Below are 16,437 nucleotides of genomic sequence, written 5' to 3'. Positions count from 1 at the left end.
AAAATACCTTGGGGTAGATGGGTGGCTCAGTTGGGTAGAGCACGAGCTCTGGGCAACAGGGCTGCCGCTTAGATTCCCACATGGGCCAGCGAGCTGCGTCCTCTGCAACCAGAATGAAAACAATGAGCTGCTGCTGAGCTGCCACTGAGCTCCCAGGCAGCCAGATGGCTCAGTTGGTTAGAGCATGTGCTCTCAACTACAAGGTTGCCAGTTCGATTCCCACAAGGGATGGTGGGCTGCGCCCTCTGCAACTAAGATTGACTGGACTTGGAGCTGAGCTGTACCCTCCATAACTAAGATTGAAAGGACAACAACTTGACTTGGAGCTGATGGGTCCTGGGAAAAACACACTGTTCCCCAATCAAGTCCTGAAAACACACACTGTTCCCCAATAAAGTCCTGTTCCCCTTCCCCAATAAAAATCTTTAAAAAAAAATCTATCTATCTATCTATCTATCTATCTATCTATCTATCTATCTTTTGAATGTTGAATAACTTTTCTAATGCTTCAGACCATGTCATCTGCACTCCCTCCCCCAATGAGGCCAGTCATGGGGGGGTGCTCATATCTGGAATTGGACACTACCTGAATGTAAAGACAAGCTCTGCCACTCTGCCACTTGCCAACTGTGTATGTCACCTTAGACACATTGCTTAAGCTCTGTGTCTCAATGGGCCTCAAATGTCCTTTTTTTTAAATTGGGGAACAGTGTGTTTTTCTAGCGCCTATCAGCTCCAAGTCAAGTCGTTGTCCTTCAGTCTAGCTATGGGGGTGCAGCTCAACTCCAAATCTAGTCGCCGTTTTCAATCTTAGTTGCAGGGGGTGCAGCCCACCATCCCATATGGGAATCGAACTGGCAACCTTGTTATTAAGAGCTCACGCTGTAACCAACTGAGCCATCTCGCAGCCTCACCGGCAGCTCAGTAGCAGTTTGTTGTCTTCAATCTAGTTGTGGAGGGCGCAGCTCACTGGCCCATGCAGGAATCAAACCGGCAGCCCTGTTGTTCAGAGCTCACGCTCTAACCAACTGAGCCATCCAGCCACCCCAAATGTCCTCATCTTTAAAATAGGGATAACGATAACACCGATCTCATTGAAAGAATTCAGTGAGGTGATGCATGTCAAGTACTCGACACACACTAGGTGCTTTAGAAATGTTGTAGATGGTTATGGCTGAGAAGACTGAGACTGAAAGGGGAAGGGATATGTTCCCATCCTGAGTTGTAGCCACTGCAGTCACCTAGTATAAATCACAAATAAAATGCTATCCTTCATTTCTTTTCTTTTCTTTTTTTTTATTGGGGAAGGGGAACAGGACTTTATTGGAGAACAGTGTGTACTTCCAGGACTTTTCTTTTTTTTTTCCCAAGTCAAGTTGTTGTCCTTTCAGTCTTAGTTGTGTCGGGCGCAGCTCAGCTCCCGGTCCAGTTGCTGTTGCTAGTTGCAGGGGGGCACAGCCCACCATCCTTTGCGGGAGTCGAACTGGCAACCTTGTGGTTGAGAAGATGCACTCCAACCAACTGAGCCATCTGGGAGCTCAGCGGCAGCTCAGCTCAAGGTGCCGTGTTCAATCTTAGTTGCAGGGGACACTGCCCACCATCCCTTGTGGGACTCGAGGAATTGAACTGGCAACCTTGTGGTTGAGAGCCCATTGGCCCATGTGGGAATCGAACCAGCAGTGTTCGGAGTTAGGAGCACAGAGCTCTAACCGACTGAGCCACCGGGCCGGGCCCTATCCTTCATTTCTTGATGGAGGTCTGGCTCTGGGAGTAAGTGGGAGAACTTGACTTTGGTGCCTCTCTAGACTCAAAGCACGTGTCCTCTAAGTCAGCTCCCAGGTGGTGGAGTTCTGGCTTAGGGTACCAGAGACTTGGCGTACGACAGGTGCTCCTTCTCCTTCACGAACTTCTGGTGGGTTACTCCCCTACCCTGGTTCTCAGCGTCCTCTTCTATAAAATGAAGCTTTGGAACCAAATGCGGAGAAGGTGTCTTCCTCCATCCCCAGCAGTCTGAATCTTCCTCGAAATCCCTGATCAAGAATGAGTGACATGAGAGTATGTAAAAATACTTAGAGTCTGAGATTCAGAGGACTCTGTTCCCTAGAAACCGTATGCAAAATGTGTGTAATATGTGTGTACACGTGTGAACACTGATATTTGAGCATTTTTTTCTGGGAATAACTTTCTTTAGCTTTGTAAAGGAAGTATGTGATTCCAGATTCATCACCATCCTGGCTTAGGCTTCTTTATCTTTGACCTGAACTACAGCAACAGCCTCCAAACAGGTCTCCCTACACCTTTCTCTCCCTTCAGTCTATCCTCCGCCCACCACACAGGGTATCCTTCTAAAAGTTCAACACTGACTCTGGCAACGCTGTCTCCAGTTGCTTAAATTCCCTGCATGGCATTTAAAGTCTATCAGACTTTACCCAGCCTTCTCCCCATTCTCATATCCTGCCACACCCTAATTCATTTTTCTCTGTCCTCACCCCCTCCATGTACACTCTGTTCTGGCCACAAGGAACATTTCACTGCTTCCTGAATGCGTCAGGCACTTTCACATCTCTCTTTGCATGGGCTTCCCTGTATTCCATCTGGCAAACCCCTATGTGGGCTTGAAAAATACAACTCAGGTATTACCCTTCTGTGATGTCTTCCTGACCGACCCGCTAAATTAAGTACACCTTTCTCTGCTCCCACCCCTTTATGACAACATTTATCTCACTATATTGTAATTGTGTCTTATCCTCAACTAGACACTAAGTTCTTCCAGGAGGGAAACCGAGTTCCGATTGACATGTTAATCCCCAGTACCCAGCACAGGGCCTGGAACCATGTATGTACTGGTAAAAACTATGTGAAACGAATCAGTAAAGTAATGAAGGAGTAAGTCAATAAGTGAACAGGCTAAGAACGAACAATAGCTACACCTGAACAGGTGCGCGTCGGGCTCGGCCCCACCCCTGCCCCGGGCTCCGCCCCCGCCTGAACTACATTTCCCAGAAGGCCCCGCGTCCTGGGCATGCGCACCGGAGCGCAAGGAAGCTGCGACGCGGAGTTTCACTCTGGCTGTCTCCTCCTCAGAGTCGGAGCTACAGCCGGAGTCGTGCCCAGGCCGAGCCGGAGCTGCCGCCTCAGCGCGGCAGTGCCCTCAGCCTGCCCCCTCGCCCTCCTCAGCCTCGGTGAGAGCGGGCGGACAGGCCATCTGCCGGTCGCCAGAGATGGGGTCCGGAGGGCGCGGGGGAGACCAAACTGAGTTGGGACCGGAAGGGGGCGGGCGTGGGAGTGTGGGAGGGCTGGGCCCGGCCGGACTGTCGTCCCGGGGTGAGGTCCGGGGAGGGTTGAGAGGAGTGGTCTCCTCACTGAAGATCCCGGAGGTGAGAGTTGGGGAATTAGGAGGCGCTGGGAGCTTAGGACAGGACTCGGCGCTGGGTGGGAGGGTGAACGCTAGGGTGGAAGCCGAAGGGCGAGCAGTGGGAGGGGCGCAGACCCTGGAAGTTTAGGTCGGTCGGGAGGAGTGGACCCCTTCTCACAGGACCCGCAGGAGGCGGTGGTGATATTACCCCCGGGCTACCTTGTTAGGGTGAGGGTTCTGTTGGGGTCTGTCCACAGGTGAATGACTCACTGGAGCGGGGGCTCCAGTAGAGGACTTTGCCACCTGACTCTGCTTCCCTGACCCAAGTGGTGTCTGCCTTCCGGGAAGCTCCGGTTTCCAGAGACCCTGGGTTACTTTTGTGGGGCGCATAATGTATGCTGAAGAGGATTTAGGAGACTTTTTCTGGAACTACCTACCCTTTCATCCCGACTTTGTCAGCCAGCTATTCTTCACACTGGTTCCACTTCCCTAAGTGCCATTAGCAGTGAAAGTAGTGTGTGCACAGATGCTTGAACCCTTAAGAAACTAAAAATATTTTTGCATGCTATCCCAGCTATTCTAGAGTTTTAGAAGGTGGACTTTCTAAGAGCCAAAAGGAGGCTTTAGTTAAACCATCAGAGTAACTAAAACTAGGTCTCTTGTTCATTGCTGTGTGACTTTGACCAGAATTTTACCCTCTCTGGTGTATTGATTTTCTGGATGCCTACATTACAGGCTGGCTTATAAAGTCCTATTGGGCTTCAGTATGAAAGGGCTCGGGGTTTGTGTGTGTGTGTGTGTTTAAACCATCCCCTTGATTATTGAGTAGGCAAAGGAAGACTACTGTACCTTCTGCTCTGCCCAGGCTGTTGGAAAATAAATCTGGTGGTTTCCAGTCCCCAGTCACAGCACATGGACCCAACATCTGTGCATTCGTTTTCACTAACTGCTGTTTCTCAATTTAAAACCTGATCATCTTCTTCCTTGTTGGCAAAGGTGCCTTGGAATTTGTGTCGCTGAGTCAGCAAGCCTTTCAGATTTGCCTGGTTTTTGTTGTTTGCATTTTATATCAAGATGGGAACTCGAACAAGTCATTCCTCCTAAGGATCTGGTGTCTCCATCAAGAAAGGACAGTTTGTGCCAGCTCTCCAGAGAGAGGAGGTGAGAGCCATGGGGACTTGACATTGCTGTCTTCTCAATCTGGTTTTCAGTAGAGAAGGTGGGGACTGGGCAGGGTGGAATTTGAGGTCTCCAGGATGAAAGTGAGCCTGGGAGTAGATTGTTGATTGCCAACTTGCTCAAATAAATTTAAGTGGCTTCTGGCCAACGGCTTCTCCTGTTTAACCAGTCTTAGAGGGTGCTTTCCACATGGTTTGCACTTTAAGACATGCTTTATGGGGTGAAGGACGAAAGTCATGATTTCTGCATTTGAATTGGAAATTTTTATTTCTTTTTTTGCATGAACCTTTACTAGCGTCATACCAGCTCAGTGCTGGGGGTACAGTGAGGAGCAACAAGAGTACTCTGGGACTTTGTGGTTTGGTGGAAAAGACACCATAGACAGTGACAAGGTGTCAGTGATACATGTTGAGGGGGCACTCCCAGGGAAGAGCCGCCACTCGTCCAGGAAGGTGTAAAAGGGAAGGTGGGACAGTCAGGAAGGCTTCCGGAAGATGATAACCCAAGGTGAGTTGTGAAGAAGGAGTAGGACTTAGAAAGTAGGGGCAGTAGTCTGGCAGAGGAGTTGGCATATACAAGTCGTGAAGCTACCTGGCATGTCTGGGCCACAGGGAGTAGCTTCGTGTGGCTGCAGCAACGGGATGGGTGTGGAGTAGAGGCTGCTGGGAAGGTGGATAGAGGGCTGAGTGTGGAGGGTTTCGTGGGCCATACCAAGGCTCTGGGGAGCAGAAAGATTTTAGAAGAAGAATTCCATGAGGAGCGTTTTCAATGAGCACACTGGCTGGAAAGTGTGGAATGGGTTAAATTGGATTATTCTCCTGATGACTGTTTCCTTACACCATGCCAGCTTCTGGTAGGGGGACGTAGACATGAGATTTTGCTCTCAGCTTGCTCATAGTCTCATGGATGGACATAAAAACTGTAACGGACAGAATGCTGATAAACAGGTATCTTCTTTCAGTTGGGCATGTCAAGGCATCATGGAGGTGATGTTTGAATGGGGCCGTGAAAGTTGGGTCAGGTGAGGGTGGGTGGTCAAGTGAATGGGATTCTGCATAGAGCTGAGGTACAAAGGGGGGCAAACGGGATGTATATGGGGGTAGCATGTCATCACTTAAACTCTTTGGGAGAGGGAGGTGTACATGAAAGAGGGTATTGAAGGGAAGTGCACTGGCAAATACTGTTGACGGGGAGGGACCAGATTGCGATGGCCTTTCATTGTCAACCCAAAGAACTTGAACTTTATTCCAGAAATCCAGGGGAGGTGTGGAAGAGACAGAATCAGAACCATACTTCAGGAAGCCCAGGCTTGCACCTGTCTCTGAGGTGGACTAGAAGGATAGACTAGAGTTGGGGAAGCCAGTTAGGAGAGAATATTTATCAAGGTGAGAGGCGTAAAGGTCGCAGTTGGTTGCTGGCAGTGGGGGCTGAGGAGGCAGGAGAGAGCAAGCCATGGCAGCTGTGGGGCAGTGGGGGAGAAGGTTGCGTCAGGTTTTTCTCCTAACTGCCTGGGACAGAGTGAAGCCAGGGAATCCAGGAGGCAAAGGAGAATTAGGAAGGAAGGTGAGTTTGGCTTCAGACATGTTGAAGGTACCTAAGGTGCCAACAAGGAGACCACGGGCTCGGGAGGAAAGTCCCTCACTCATTCCACACGTGTCTACAGAAATTGTGTGCACGGGCTTGGACTTTGTACTTGGTGTACAAAGATGAATTAAATGGTCTCTTTTGTGTGTTTGTTTTAAGTTTTAGCTCAGGTAAGCAGAGAACTAGATTAATACACACTCATCACTGTTCATGCATGGCTGGCTTATATTTATTTGCTAGGTTACTTTTTATCATAAATGGATGCGGGATTTTGTCAAATGCTTTTTCTGCATCTCTTGGTACAATAAGATTTTTATCCTTCATTTTGTTTATGTGGTCTGTCACATTAATTGATTTGTGAATATTGAGCCAACCTTGCATCCCAGGAATAAATCCCACTTGATCATTCTGTATGTTCTGTTATTTTTAATGAATATAGTAAGCTTCTGTATTCCAATCACCCAAAAGCTTGGGGCTTGAAACAAAAATATACATCTAATCATGCGATCTTTCTTCCCATTTCCATCCTGAGATAACCATTATCCCCTCCCTTTCATTTTCATATAGTTTTATTGTATCTACGTATTCCTAAGGAAAGTAAACAAAATATTATTTTGCTGAGATTTATCCGTATTTTTGCATGTCATCTGGTTGATGTGTTTTGACTACTACTGTTCCATGGTGTGAACACACCACAGTGTATGCATCTCATCTTCCAGTGATGGGTACTTCCAGTTTCCATGTTTTTAGCTGTTGCAAGCATGCTGCTCTGAGCATTTCCACATACATCTCATGTTGTATGTGTGCAAGAGGCTTTATTGGGTATGAACTTAAGGGTAATATTTTGCTGGGTCATCTGTTTAATACATGTTCAACTTTTATAGATATTGCCAGATTGTTTTCTGAGGTGGTTGTACCAATTTACTCTCTGCCAGCAGCGGCAATTTACTCAACTGGAAGCAGCAACTTCCAGTTGCTCCCCATTCTTGCCAACACTTGATATAGGCAGACTTTTTTATTTTTGCCCATTGAATGGGTATAAAATGGGATCTTGGGGGTCTTGATTTCTCTGTCCCTGAGCCCTGACATTGAACATCTCTTCATAAGTTTATTGCATGTGTGTTTTCTGTGAAACATTTGTTCATGTCTTTTGCCAATTTTTCTGTAGGGTTTTTGGTGTTTTATTATTACTGATTTGTAGTTCTTTATGTACGTTGATTTTAATCCTTCATACATATTGCAAAAATTTTCTTCCAGCTTGTAACTTATCTTTCTGCTGTCTCTAAGGCACTTTTGTTGAACAGCCATTCTTAATTTTAACATAGTGAAATGTATTTTTTCATTTATAGTCAGTGTTCAGCTTGTCTTGTTTAAAAAATCTTTGCCTGACCATATCCTTGCCGTGAGGGAGCCTGTGCCATCGTGGAGGAGACAAGTAGATGATTGCACGCAAATGTTGCAAGGACTTTGATTGTGAGAAGTGGCCACTTCTCCCCGCAGGGCAGGAGTGGTTGTAGGAATGATTTCACAGTGTAGAGAGTCACAAGCTGGGAATTAAGAGAGGAGTACGTGGACAGGCGGGGTGGACACTCTGGGGGGCGATGAGGGGCAGGAAACAGCCTGGCCTATTCTGCGTCCTCCCTGAGTTCCGATGGCTGGAGCAGAGGGCTTGAGGGGCTCAGGCAGAGCATCTGAGGAATGATTTGGGTGATCTGCACACGTGGGATTATTGAAGCCATGGGAACAGATAAGAGGATCTCGGGGATGTGGAGAAAGGGGAGACCAGGGCCTGATTTCCTGGCACAGGGAAAGGTGTTGACGCCTGGTGTGGCTCTGGGAAGCAGTGGGGGTTCCTAGGGGCGGCCCTGACAGCATGCTGCCTGCTGTGCTATTGGGTGATGTATTTCATCGTCAGGTGTTGGGCGAAGACTGACATGTCTGCAGAGAGCAGAGCCTGTCGTTGGTGAGGCTAGCGAGAGACATAGGCACTCTTGTACTTTTTGATAGAGAAACGGGTTCAGAGAAGTGTTTCTCAACTCTAGGACAGTGGGAACACAGTCATAGATGTTGGCGAGGAGGTAGGGCAGGGGTTGACCAAACACGTGGCTTTCCGCCTGTCTCTGTTAATAAAGTTTTATTGGAACACAGCCACTCCAGTTAGTTTACAGATCATTTATAGCTGTGTTTGCATTACAGTGCCTGAGTTGTATAGTCGCAAGACACACTAAGTTCTGCAAAGCCTAAAATAAGTAGTTTCTGGCCCTTTGTAGGGAAAGTTTGCTGAATCCTGCCATGGGGCGTCATGGTAACTGGTCACCTGGAGAGTGTGTACCAGCTAGTTGTTTCTGGATGAATAATGGATCTAGGCCAGGCCTGCAAATGTTGCCAATTTAGCTGGTTTTCAAGAAGCTGGAAATAGGGATTTTAAAAAAATGGTGAATATTCCAATTTTTAAACATCAGCTCAATTAAAAAACAAAAAGAATGGAAAACTGTAGGCCAAGGAAAACACATCTGGCAGGCCTATTTGTCCAGCATCAGTTTATCTCTTCTGTCTTGATGGACTCTGGAAACAGATTTGGGTTTACTTGTACCTGCATTCTTGGGCAGGTTGCGTATCTTCTTTTGCCTCACTTTTCTCATGTATAAAATAGAGATAATACGTACTTGCCCCCAGGATTGTGAGGCTTAAATGAGGACATTTAGAAGGTAGTTAGCGCAGGGCCTGGTGTGTAGTAAGCTCTTGGTTGGCAGTCATTGCTGTTATTACCGCAGATGATCAGGTTGCTCCGGACAGAGGAGCAGCAGGTTCTAGGTGCTGGTGGAGGAGATCGCCCAGAAGGGAATTGTAGGTTGCTGGGGCCTGCCCCTGGCCACCCATGGCTTTCTGAGCCCTTTTTGGAAGGTTCTGCTCCGACCTTTCCCTGGAGGGCTCAAGGCCGGCACCAGCCAGAAGAGGAGCTGTCACTTCCCTTCTCAGCGGCCCAGTGTGCAAGGAACAAGTCCTGTGTTAGTTTCCTTGTGTCTCTCAGAAACCTAGTAAGTTCTCGGAGGCACTGGCCGGAGCCATCTCTTTTCAACACGAAAGTCGCCTCTTGCAGTCTGGACCTATTAGAACAGTTAGGTACCCGGATGATCTGCTATATGCATTTTTTTGGAACTCAGGGATAAGGGGATGTCTTTTGATAACCAGGAGGTGCCATGGGTCTTTGACAAGGCCTGTTGTTAGTGAAACCCCACTGGGATAGTAGCAGCCATTTAAAGTAATGATGGCAAGTAACGGTAGTGGTGGTTTGGTTTACGTTTATGATCTTTTAGAAGTATGGGGCATCTTAAAGAGATTTGTTTCTCATAACAGAAGTTATACTTTCTCACTTTAGAAAATGTGAAAAGTTCAGATATGTAAGTCAGTTGAACAGAAGGTCTCCTATAGTTTCTCTGTTCAAAGGCAGCCATTGTTAACACTGGTCCATTTCTATTGAGTTTTCTTTATGCTTCTCTTTTACCTAGTTAAAATGGTGCGGTGGTGAATATCTTTATATTGAAGTTTTTCTATAATCTCCTTAGTTAGATTCTTAATTGTTGGATCAAAACAAGTGAACATTTTTAAACCTCCTGATGCATATTAGCCAACTGCATGTTGGAAAAGTTTTATCCTTCCCAGCTGTACGAAGTCTCAGTGTATTATTGCCAGCACTGAGTACTGAAATTAAGTTATTTTTACTACTTTGATAGGCATAAGGTAATATTCCACTGTTTTAAATGTGTATTAAAAGCAACATTTCTAGTAAAGTAGAACATTTCTTTGATGCACTTGTGTGCAGGACGTGACCTCCCCGGGTCTGTGGGAAGGCTCCCTCACAGTGCCCGGTGGCAAGCTGTATTTATAAGAAGTCTTTGAAGGTCGTGCTCTACTTAACAGGTCATGCTCACCGTCAGCTGGTGGGGTGTGGAGTTTCAGGCCACGCTTCTTGGAAAGGGCCCCAAAGGGAGGCAGCTTAGGAAATAGGACTTGAAGTCACCTGGCCTCACTGGTTTGCAGTCTGTGCTCCTCAGAACTCCTGTTCTGCAAAAGAGCTTCCTGGGCCTCTCGGAAATAGGAATGGAGGCTACCTCTGTCAAACAGAGCACTTCACATTTCTGTGTTTTACATATTGACAGGTGGCGTGTGGTCACGTTTGGAAAAGGGTTCTGCTGCTTATAAAAGGCTGGAAAAGCCATCCAACCACCTGAGTAGGAGAGCCTGGAGAAGGGGAGGTGACTGTCGCACGGTCACTGAGCGAATGGGAGACTGAGTGGAGCAGAGTGTGAGCCAAGGAGAGGGGCCTGAGAGGTTGTCTTCATGTCCACTCAGGACAGCAGGGGCGGGCCAGATGCTGCCAGTGGCGTGGACTGAAGGCTGAACTGCCAGGCTCAGGGGCGGGCCAAGCTGTCATGTGTTTAGGTGGGCTTTGGAGGGATGAAATGGGGTCTTCCTTCACGTGTTGGCAAGTTGACAGTCACTCATTCTGAACACCAGTTTAAAAACCACACCCGGGGCCTTCTTCCCACTGTGGTGGGATCTGTTTGTATGGTTCCCCACCCGAAGGCACACGATCAGGCAGGATAATTTTCACTCAAATTGTTGTGCCACCTCAGATCTTGTTCTAAAGTTTCTCTAAATCCTCTGGGAGTAGAAAGCCTCTTAAACACGGTACCTTTTTCTTTTGTGTGAACACGCCTTTCTGGTAGAATGGCAGATTCCTCTGTGCCTCCAAGCCACAGTGCTATGGACAGGGCTTTGCAGTTCAGTCTGACAAGAGAATGCAAATAACAGCAGGATGGGTTCTTTGTGGTCAAAGTTGTTGGTATTTAAAGAAAAGAATTATGGGCCGGCAGGGTGGCTCAGGTAGTTGGAGCGCTGTGCTCCTAACGCCGAGGTCGCTGGTTCGATTCCCACATGAGCCAGTGGGCTGCACCCTCTACAGCTAAGACTGAACAACGACTCTCCCTGGAGCTGGGCTGCCGTGGACTGCTGTGCGCTGCCACAAGCAGCCCGTGGCCAGTGTGAGCAGCCGGCGAGAGCGGAGTGGGGCGGGGGGAGGCAGAAGAAGGGGAGAAATAAATAAATAACTTTGATCGTAAAAGGTAATATGACCATCGTAGGACACTCGCAAGTAGGACACTCGCAAGTGCAGCAAGAGGTAAAACCCCACCACCACCAACCCTATAATTACATCACTCCTATTAACATTTCAGAGCGGTTCCTTCCGGCCTTTTAAAAACTATTTTATATAAGATTGAAAGAACATAGGTTTTATAGGATCACAGACTGGCCACCTGACCTTGGGTAAGTTCTTAATTTCTTTTGGCTTCAGTTCTCTCGTTGACAGTAAGTAGGTGCTCAGTAAATGGCATACCTGCCGGAGAGCGTAGTGTGTGCAGTTATATATCCTTTATTTCTGATCCTTATGTCGTGAGCCTTATCTTAGGTCTGTCTGTAGGCCTTTTACGTACCTTTTTCAGGACTCATAGTTCCATCATTAGGATGTACCATAAATTTATTTAGGAATTCCATTATTGTAAGGTGTTTAGATTGCTGCCAGACTGAGGCTTGTTTCCATGGCCAATTATAATAATAATTTTCATAATTAAAAATACTAAATAGCTCTTGTCATGAGGAGCTGAAACAAATTAGGTTTTGGAGCTGCAGTTTCCGGATGGCAGAGGTCGTTGTAGGGAAGAGGTGCGTTAACGGCTGCTGTCGGCGCATACTTGCCGTGTCCCCCTGGATGCCAGGGGGCATTTCTGGGCAGTGCCGCAGACACCCTGCCCCTGGAGTAGAACGTTCTCCTCTCTCTTGTCCTCTGGTGTTTCAGACCCTCTTGGCTGTTGGGCCCTGAAGAGCTGCAGCCCCAGCTTTGGGTCAGCCGTAGCTCTGTCCTCAGGGAGTTCCTGTCCAGTGGGGGGTAGACGCCGAAACCAAAGATAAGTGGCTCAGGGGGGTGGAGTCAGCACTGTCTGCTGAGGGTGTGGGTCGGAGGGCTCAGGCGCGGGCTGCTGTGGCCAAGTCTGGGAAGATGGACGTGCTTCGTGGGGGGGGCGTCAGTGGAGAGAGGAGGGGAGTCTAGACACATGCACCACAGGATCAGTGGCTGGGAGGTGGGAAATGGCTCTGAATGTCTGGCACTTGGTAGAATGTGACGTGCCTGGACATAAGCCGGAGCCCTTGGTCTGAGTGGGGACAGCGGCCGGCCTGGAGGGGCTGTACCATGACTGCTTCATCTCTGGGTCTCCAGTACTCAGACACGGCCGGGACCATGGTGGGCCCTCGGTCTGTGGAGGCTGAACACTTGCATGAAAAGCTTTAGCTCAAGTTCTCAACTGTATTTCTCAGGATGTTTGGCAAAGTTCTGCGAGTTGGTTCATCAGGGGATGTGTGGACATGCTGGAACATACTAGGTGTGGTGATACATAGGAGGCTTCTGTCGCCTGAGAGATGAGTGATTCCTGCCAGGCGGTGCCAGGAGGAAAGTCCAGACTCAAGGAGTAATTGGCTCTGAAACCAGGCTTGTGATTTGTACCAGGATGTGGTTCCAGAGACTCCTAATTACAGGCCCTGAGCTAATAAACCAGCCAGTCAGCCCGAGGGCATCCCAGGTCTAATCCTCCAGAGTGGGATATGCTTTTATTGGAGCAGTTGCCAGCTCGGTGGCAGCCCTGGCACCCACAGGTGTGCTCAGTTATTTCAGGGTTGACTCATCGCCTGCATTTGCATGCTGTGCGTCTCAGTGCTGCCCTAGGCTGCTACTCCTCACTCCCACTTGCAGGGCGGGGAGGTACTGGGGTTGAGAGGCCCAGGGAAAGGAGGGAGGCCAAGATCTGCTGATAGCAGCTGTGTGCCTGGTGCTTTGCTGGGTGCTCTGTACGCATCTATTTGATCCCCATGCAAAGCACTTAGAATAGATGTTGGCATCTCCACTTCCAATGGAAGAAAGTGAACTTGAAGAGCTTAGGGACCTTCATTAGGATGACACAGTGAATAGAGATGATGGCAGAGCCCATGACTGTTCCTTTTCATGTCGTGCTCCAGCTCTGCCTTCCTTGGAGGGTGGTGGTCTGGGCCTTTTTATTGAGATCTTGATGGTATAGTGCAATGTTAGGGATAGCAGTGAAAGCCCAGGCTCCCAGCCTTATGACTAGCCGCGTAAGCAGGTTAGTCACTGCAGCTACCTGGGCCTTGGTTTTCTCATCTGCAAAATGGGGGTAAACTTTGATGCCTGTACTTCTAGGTGGTTGTGTGGGAATCAGAGCAGATGGTATGACTGGGAACCCTATTGGCCCCAGCCTGCATGAGCGTGCAGTAAGAGTGCTCGAGATGTGGGTTCCTCTCTCTTCTTCCTTCTCCCTTTCTAAGCGGGGCTTGTGAGTGGAGCCCAAGGTGTAGAGTTCAGGCTGGGGCGTCAGAGCCGATCGATCTGGGTTTGCTCTCTGTGCTGCCACTTAGCAGTGTGTGTGTGACCTTCAATAAGACCTTGACCGCTTCGAGCTTTGGTTTCTTATCCATAAAGTGGGACAAGTACTATCATGTCAGTCCATTAGGCTTCAGTGAAAACAAGCCCATTTGGTGTTTGTCACTAAATGTTGGTCCTGTATCTGTCGCACTCTGGGAGCTGGCGCCCTGGGGGGCCGCCAGGATACGGTGCATTCACAGACTTCCTTGTTCCTTCACACAGCTGCAGGTGCATAGACTCAGTGTCCACTTCCACTCAGCCGGGTTTTGCACTGACGTGTTTAAGACCACGTGACCAGGCCTATGCTGGGGCTGGCGACACAGCTGTGGCCGGGGCAGACTCCCTGGGTTGCTCACTGGGGTGGGAGTGGGGGCAGAAAGGCACAGATGTCCTCGTACCCGTATGTGTGTGTGTGCGTAGAGCTCTGGGTGGTGCTGTACAGGAGAAGCTCATGTGCTGGGGGCCAGGGAAGCCTCCCTGAATGCCAGGCCGGGCCTGAGGGACGAGGAGAGTGTGGAGGGAAGAGGACGGGTCAGAGCGACTGGAAGGAGAGTGTCTTGAGTGATGGGTGGCAGCTCTGTGGACCTGACCGCTGGGCAGAGGCGCAGGCACCGGGAGGGAGTGGGTACAGGGAGGCCAGTGTCAGCAGCCGGGAGATTTTAATCTTTATCGGAGACATCGTGCTAGGTTCATGGTGCCTTCTGGGGACTGCGTCTGGAGACCCCGGTGGAGCTGGGACCCGTGCTGCGAGTCCCAGCTCTGCCATGGAGCCTCTGGGGGTCTTTGAGCCCTACTCCTTTGTGAGATAGTTTTTTCCCATCTGTAGCAGGTAGTTTGGGTCTCACAAACCGGCTTTGGAAAGGACAGACTCATCCTGCGGGTGTAAGGGGTCATCTGTCTACAAGAGATTTGGAGTGACTCATAAAACTTGATGCAGTGTATCAAATACGTGGTGATGGAAGGAGACCTGACTCTGGGTGGTGCACACACAGTGTGACAAATAGATGTATGACAGAATTGCACACCTGAACCCTATGTAACTTGACTAACCATTGTCACCCCGATAAACTTTAATTAGAAACAAACAAACAAACAAAAATACATTCAGTAGAAAAGGATACATTTAGTAGTGGGCCAGAGGGAAATTACTGGTAAAAAGGCAGAAGCTGGGCCAATGCTGAGCACCCAAAACTCACTTCACTGTATCTTGCTGAACATTTGCAGAGGTAGGTAGACTGCTTGATGGACTCTTCCTGGCCGTCTGAGCAAAGAGACAGGATCAGGTACTTGATTCACGGTGCCCTTAAGATTTTAGGGGGGAAAAAGTGACTGTGGAAAGGGAGAGTTCTTTTCCTTGCACTGAGGCTGACTCCGGCAGGGCCACTTTGTACGTCGATAACTGCTCGTTTGTCCTGTTCACAGCTGCTGGAAGCACTGGGCAATGAACCGGAGACTGCAGCCCAGAGGGGTCTGAAGCCGTTTGGGAAAGCAGAGGGAGTCCTGGGGAAGATGGCCATGGCCCCAAGCCCTTCCCTGGCGCAGGCGTACACCAGCCCCGTGGCCGTGGCCGTGTGGGAATGGCAGGACGGGCTGGGCATCTGGCATCCCTACAGTGCCACTGTCTGTAGCTACATTGAGCAGCAGTTCGTGCAGCAGAAGGGCCAGCGCTTCGGGCTCGGGAGCCTGGCGCACAGCATCCCCTTGGGCCAGGCCGACCCCTCGCTGGCCCCGTACATCATCGACCTCCCCAGCTGGACTCAGTTCCGCCAGGACACTGGTAAGACACATTCTGCTTCTGGTACCAGTCTGAGCGCCTGCTGAGGGCTGGGCACCCTGCTAGGTGTTGGGGTTACAGAACTGACGCTCAGAGCTCAGGCGTGCCCCTGAAATGCACGTGGTTGGGAGGGCGGGTGCTGTGTGATAGCAGGTACCACAAGTGTGAGATATACAGAAAGTCCTTACTTACCGTCGTCCATAGGTTCTGTGACTTGAAGTGAAATGACATAGAATGAAACCCATCTTACCACAGGTTCATAGATAGAAACAAGAATTCAGTTCCTCGGGCATCTCATCAACATTTGAATGAAATGATGGTATTTGTTATTGGAGGACTTGCTGGTCATCTACAGGGGCCGTGGGAGCACAGTGCAGACGCCCTCCTAGCGCTGCCTCCCCACCCCCGACCCCCACACCAGGAATGCCTGCCTCCACCTGCAGAGGTGTGAGGCTCGCACTGGCAGGCAGCTGGCACGGAGGCGGTGTGCCATGCTCGTTAACGGGGCCCAGACATGCGTTCTGGCTCCAGTGCACCATAGCTGTGGGACCTGGGGAGGTTGCCTCATTCCCTGTGCACTCACGTTTCGTGTTTCTGTACGTTTTGATCAGTACTACTGAGAATGGGGCCAGTAACTTCCTCCCAGAGCTGTGCCCTGAACCTCTAATGCATGGTGATTTTGTTCCCCGGGACATTGGGCCGTGTCTGGTGACATTTCTGATTGTCATGACAGTGGGGCAGGGTGCTACTGGCATCTGGTGGGTAGAAGCCAGGGATGCTGCTAAGCGTCCTATAATGCGCAGGACCAGCCCCGTGACAAAGAATCATGGGCCCAGAATGTCACTTGTGCCTAGACTGAGAAGCCATGTTTTGATCCCTGTAGCAGTGAGTAAGGAGGATGGCTTCCAGTCAGTTGGATACCGATAAAAGTCCCTGCCTTCATGACGTTTGCAAGCAACTGAGAAAGGCAGCAAACAAGAGAAACAGTGTGTAAATTGTTATTGTGTTAGACAGCAGTAAGTGTTAACCAGGGAGTGGAAATGGCAAGTGTTG

The 16,437-nt window shown here is 49.4% G+C and overlaps 1 protein-coding gene across 5 annotated transcripts in view; it reads left to right on the top strand.

The window, feature by feature from the left end:
- The first annotated feature begins 3,036 nt into the window (after positions 1–3,036).
- Positions 3,037–16,437, top strand: part of DTX2 (deltex E3 ubiquitin ligase 2) — a 36,420-nt gene continuing 23,019 nt past the window's right edge. For 2 of the 5 annotated variants that reach the window (XM_033110541.1, XM_033110537.1), the window contains exons 1-3: positions 3,037–3,182; positions 4,352–4,516; positions 15,033–15,387. In XM_033110541.1, the coding sequence (XP_032966432.1) occupies positions 15,120–15,387 (268 nt within the window). In that variant the 5' untranslated portion in view covers positions 3,037–3,182; positions 4,352–4,516; positions 15,033–15,119. Of the gene's footprint in view, positions 3,183–3,301; positions 3,378–4,351; positions 4,517–15,032; positions 15,388–16,437 lie in introns of those variants that run through there. The other 3 variants (XM_033110539.1, XM_033110538.1, XM_033110540.1) reach the window with 3 other exon arrangements.

The sequence above is a fragment of the Rhinolophus ferrumequinum genome, chromosome 7 (genome assembly GCF_004115265.2).
Source record: "Rhinolophus ferrumequinum isolate MPI-CBG mRhiFer1 chromosome 7, mRhiFer1_v1.p, whole genome shotgun sequence".
Classification (NCBI taxonomy): domain Eukaryota; kingdom Metazoa; phylum Chordata; class Mammalia; order Chiroptera; family Rhinolophidae; genus Rhinolophus; species Rhinolophus ferrumequinum.
Note: the sequence above shows the minus strand (reverse complement) of the source record. Positions and strands in the feature narration are given on the sequence as shown.